Consider the following 6,000-nt stretch of genomic DNA (forward strand, 5'->3'; position numbering starts at 1 on the left):
TGCATAGTAAAACAAAGAAAGTGTGGATATAGCTTAACAATTTTCTAGTAATTTACTTAGTTTCCCTACAATAAAAATTCCTTTGTCCCGTTCTAGTTTTAATATTATATGATACATGTATTAAGCTCTAATAAACCTCCTACATAATCAATTGTTTATTTGCTTGCTATTTTTGCATTTAAGAAACCCAATATTTTGTTCTACTTTTCATGGTAATTAAAAGCATGTATTATCTACCATGAAACACCAATAATGAAGTTTTTCGTAGACAATTTAAATTATTAAATTTTAAAAAAACAGCAATTCCTGTGCTGAGTATATACAGAGTGATTTAATTCATGGTAGATTATTTTCTTAAGAAATTTTTCTAAAGTAGGCAATAAATCCATTTCTATGACTGTCCAATAAATGTTTCTTAACACGGCACTCATTTAATGTGACGATCATTTTTTATTTTTTTTTATTTTTCAATGAAGTTTAAAAAAAAATTGAAAGAAGATTAAAATTATTTACTTTATGCCCAAATTTCTAAAACTTACATCCATTAAACTATGTACTTTTCGAAACATTTGAATCACTTTCATTATTCTAGGAAATAAAAGGTCGGAAAAATACATAGATTAAAAATACAAGAACTTGTAACAGCAGCACTTAAGTAAACATAAGTGTCATTAAGTTCCTAATGTAACGAAATTAAACGGTGTAGATAAGTTAAGGGTAGCCCAATTAAAATAAAACTATACAAAAGGAAAAAAAGAGTGCCTCATCGGGGTCGTGGAACCTGTTAGACAACTCCTGAAATTTTTAAGAAAATAGTGAGAGGAAAATTTCATTACCAAAAAACTTGCATCAACACTTTTTCGAACTTAAAATACATTTACATGTTTGCGCTCGATTAACAAATATTTTCAGCAATGTCGGTACAATTTGTTATTATTTTTTATACCTCTTTGTTTAGAAAAATTTAATCTGAAATTCCTATTCCCTATCGTTAAATAAATTTTTGGAGTTCCAAAAACTAAGCTTTAAATCTAAGAAAATTTTTTTTATTCGATATATATATATATATATAAATATATATATATATATATATATATATATATATATATATATATATATATATATATATATATATATATATATATATATATATATATATATATATATATATATATATATATATGATATTGTACTTCAACAAAATATAATAATAACAAAATAAAGTCAAGGATTTATTTAAAAAATAAATTATATTTTCGTTTTTCTTAGGGTAAAATTTCTCACAGCTTATTACTTATTCAATAAAAAAATTGACCCTGGAAATAAATTTCACTAGTAAAATATAATGATATCAACATTTCTTTCGCATTTCTATAAATTACGCAAAAATATGTTGTTTTTTTTGAAAAAAAAAGAATATCCATGTCGTATTTGATTTTTATTCTTTATAAATTTCTTAATTATATATTTCTTACAAGTATTTCAAATACTGGATATTCATACTTATCATATTTGTTTTAAAAAAAAGTCACTAGTATTAATCTGGAATCTTCCTCCATTACTGAAGCGGAGTCGGAAATTATCCTACTCAATATTACAATAAATTCTAACAGAGAGTGATGATCGCAATTCAATTTAAAATTCAACATTCAATTCGCATGTGGAAGTATCATTACTCACGAAATTATTACAGATCTCGTAGTACTTAAGTGCTTTTTGTCGGCTATTTCATCTCGTGTTTTTAATACTTTTAACTTTCTAAAATGAAAAAAAGAAAGATAATAATGTGGAAAATGTGTCCCTTACCCAATGGTAGGGTCAGATAGAGAAATTCTTTTTTCACCATAGAGATTCCTTTCGAAATAATTCACGTGCCATGAGGAGAAAAGAGAGCCGAAGTTGAGAGCGCAATCCTCATTCGTTCGCTTCCCTTTCAAAAATACCTTTTCTCTCTCTTTCGAACTTTTTACGACCCTTAAAACGGCCCCCTGGTGGTCAATTTTTATAATTAGTTATGCTTTCACTTGTTTCACATGTTCAAATATTTTTACGTCTGAATTGTATTAAAAATGCTATTCTGAAAAATTTAGAATGATTTTTTAATCTTCAATTAACAAACTTATTGAGTGCAGTCTGTTTGGAAAGAAAGACCCACAAACTTTTAACTTCATAAAATGAAAAAGAGTGAAAAGCGGAATTTAAATCAATGTTTTGAAAATAATAAGTTGTAGGGTTGGGATCAAACAACGTATATTTATATCATTATGCAGGGTGTTCAGTAATCACCCCCTTTAATCCATATTTTTTAGAATCTTTGTCAGAAATAGAGTCAAAGAAAAATATGCGCGTGAAGAGTCGAAAATTAATATTTATGGTGAAGCAAAACAAAAACTTTATCAATCCCTTGTCGAATCATTAACGAGAAAGAGTAGAATAAAAACAGGTTTCATTGCCTGAAAAACTGAGAAGAGATAAAAGACGATTATTCATATCACCTTGAAAGCAAATGGCTTTGATATTATTTTGCAATCTTTAATGCGCATATTTTTTTACTTCATTTTTGACAAAGAGTCGAATAATGTGTATAGAGGGGTGTTGAAGAAACCAAACTGAAGACGAGATTAAAAACATCAAAGCTACTTCCATTGCTGGACAAACCTGAGAGGATGTGAATTTGATTGTTAGAAACAACGTCAAGGTGAGATATAAAGTACCAAAACTGTTTTTTTAATGTTTTTAATCCCACCCTTCTCAATAGTGAATCATCTGGTTTCGATAACATGTTTAGTTTTCTTCGTTGAACTATTAACTAGCTGATTAAAGGTTTTTACTTCATTTTTAACGCTGAGTTTAAACTTATGTATTTAAGGTGGTGTTTGACTAACATCCTATTTATTTGCTCAATATCAGTGCTGAAATTTAAAAGAAAAATGGAGAAAATATTAATAGTCATAAGCTAAATCTATAATAAAAAAAATAAAGAGTTTGTGCTTCTTACTCTTAAAACAACGGAAATGTTTGTTCTTGAAACTTGGGCAGCGTTAGCACGAGGCAATTAATTACCCGATTCCAAAAATTGTTCAAAACATTCCAATTATATTGCTCGGAAGAGACGTTTGAAAAATTTAATTTTCTCATTGGCTTAGAACTAGCTATTGATAAAAAACTAATGATTCTGTTTTGTTCTAAAAAGGAAACATACTCCTTATTCACTATGTTAGATTAAACTCAATGAACACGACAGGCGTCACCCAATCAGTATCTGTAAAGTTATCCAAAACCAAGTGGTTATTTTGCTTTAAAAAAGGCGTTTTTTATGAAAACTAAATAGTCTTGGATTACTTGAAAGTTAGACGAGAAAGTTCAAGAATATAAAAAATGTGGGTTTTGCTTCATAAAGCCATTTATTCTTGTAAACGGATCGAATATTTGAAGAAATGCAGCCGAATCACAACCTTCCAATCGCATCCCAAAACCTTCCAATCGTATTCCAAACGCAACTCATCTTTTATAGTTAGATAAAAAGCATTGAAGAATACAGGTAATTATTTACTTTTTAAGAATTAAGATAACTTTTATTGCCACATCTTTCACACTTATAAGTGGTAGTATAACTGTTCTGACTCTTAAAAGAGTAAAAACCTAAATGCAATTTTTATTTTCCAGCAAAAATTGCTGATGTCCCATCCTCTTTCATTGTAAAATGTCCCGAAGGTAAAGTTTAAAATTGGGTGAAATGGGTGAACCTGGTCTGCAACTATGTTCAAGTAGCTTACAGACGTCAGGGGTTGTTCTACGAGGGTTATGGGTTCTATTGTGCCCCATGAAAGCATTGTTCTTGGGCTAGAAACCATGAAAACCTGGGCGAGCCCATTGTTATAGATGGAAGGTGGTCATTTTGTAATGGCTCTTCAGTGTATATAAGGACGACCTTAGATCGTATAATAATTCGCATGATATTTTTAAAAAATTCGATGTTAATATTTAGATTAGTATCGGGAAACATCTAAACTCTCTCTTATTTTTTACTTATTCCTTTTTTTTTGCTACCTTTAACATTAAGTCAAGGGTGAGCTTATAAAATGAAAACTGTGCGAGAGATATAAAAAATTATTATTTAAAGAAAAAAAATTACTAAAGAGCACTTAAAACTGTGATAATTTTCGAACAAATTGGAACAATGGCTCAGGGGATAGAGCGTCCGCCTTCCAATGAGGTGAATCGGGTCGACCACAGTACTGACGTGAAATATCCTCAGTGGTAGGCGGATCATGGGTTAAAGTGCTCTTGCCGTCTGGCTGACTATGGGAGGTTCTCGTGGTCTTCCTCTCCATGTCCCGCAATTGCGGATTAGCTCCATCAAAAAGTCCTCCACGAAGGCAAATTTCTAACAATGCTCGATCCAGGAGTTTCCTTGTTTTCCGGATTGGGTTCAAAATTACAGGCTAGGGAGTTGAACATTAGTAATCGTAAACCCATAAATTTGGGTCGACTGTTCAATGACGGTTATATATATAAAAAAAAATAAACATATAAAAAACATATTTTTTTAAAGTTCAGAAAATCTCAACAACTCGTTTGAGGAAAAATAAGCGTTTCTCAATTTTTGAACATAAAACTAATGAAACGGAAATTCAGAAAAATCTATCCTAATTCCAAATCTATCTCAAGTGATTCGTCACGCTAAAGTCACTCGTTTCCTGGATGAACAAAATGGGTCTGAAGATCAAAGCAATATTTCGAATTTATGGATAGGAGGAACTCACGCATCCTATGCTTCCATTCGCATCATTCAAAGAAGAGAAAAATCGAATTAACTGAATATCGGGCATGTTTTGAAAGCACTCAATATATATATATATTTTTTTTAAAGAAAGGCACTCTTTTATCAATGTAGCTTATTTTCTGTGAATTGATAAAATTTTTTATAAATTTATGCTACTCCTTAAATAGAAGTACAAATAAACACAATAGTTGAATTTTTTCCCCTGAGGGCAATTTTATGCACTTCAAATAAAAATACGTGCATTCCATTCTATTGTGCATATTGTATTGCAGTCAAGCATGGAATAATATATATACGGGTGTTCAAAATGGCGAGAATTTTGTATTAGAACAATTGTCTAGGTTAATTGTATTAGGTCAAATAAAACTACGTGTATTCCATTCTATTGTGCATATTGTATTGCAGTCAGGCACGGAATAAGATATGTACCTGTGTTCAAAATGACGAGAATTTTGTATTAGGTCAATTGTCTCCAGAAGTACTGGACAGATTTAAAAGAAAATATTTGTTTGAACATCATGTTGATATAATACAAAGATAATAATTATGCAACAGTTAGAAAGCACACGCAAGATCGTGCGCGATTAAAATCTAATGGTACCAACCAGTGGTAACAGAATTGAATTGCAAAAATGGCTTAATAAGGAGTATGGCTCCTTATTAAGCCTTTGGAATACACAATTATCTTTGTATTATATCAAGTCATGTTGATATAATACAAAGATAATAATTATTCAACAGTTAGAATACACACGCAAGATCGTGCGCGATTAAAATCTAATGGTACCAACCAGCGGTAACAGAATTGAATTACAAAAATGGCTTAATAAGGAGTATGGCCCATCGTACAAACATACAGTCCTCACACTTTGATTTCATGCTGGACATAAGGTGACGCTGTTTTCAGACATTGAATGGTTCTAGGGAGAGAGTAACATGCGTTGCATTCCTTCCCAAAGCGTTCCAGACATGCTCTTTAAGGTTGAGGTCTGGAAATAGGACCGGCCAATACATCTAGCAAATATCTCTTTTCTTCAGAAAATAGTAAACTAGGAGTGCTCTGTGTGGCGTCACAGTGTCATCTATTAAAATGAAATCAGGACCCACTGCATCCTTGAAAAGACGAAAGTGGGGTTCCAAGACAGCATATCAATCACAGTATCTCTTTCAAAGACATGAATGTGTAGGAATTCAGCATTAGGCCTGCATAAGCC

The 6,000-nt window shown here is 31.0% G+C and overlaps 1 protein-coding gene across 1 annotated transcript in view; it reads right to left on the reverse strand.

The window, feature by feature from the left end:
* Positions 1-1,944, reverse strand: part of LOC107441570 (uncharacterized) — a 29,065-nt gene extending 27,121 nt beyond the window's left edge. The window contains exon 1 of the mRNA XM_016054882.4: positions 1,807-1,944. Coding sequence (XP_015910368.3) covers positions 1,807-1,846 — 40 coding nt within the window. The 5' untranslated portion in view covers positions 1,847-1,944. The remainder of the gene's footprint in view (positions 1-1,806) is intronic.
* Between the last annotated feature and the right edge of the window lie 4,056 nt (positions 1,945-6,000).

This window comes from Parasteatoda tepidariorum, chromosome 2, assembly GCF_982258835.1.
Source record: "Parasteatoda tepidariorum strain Cologne lab strain chromosome 2, Ptep-v5.0, whole genome shotgun sequence".
Classification (NCBI taxonomy): Eukaryota; Metazoa; Arthropoda; class Arachnida; order Araneae; family Theridiidae; genus Parasteatoda; species Parasteatoda tepidariorum.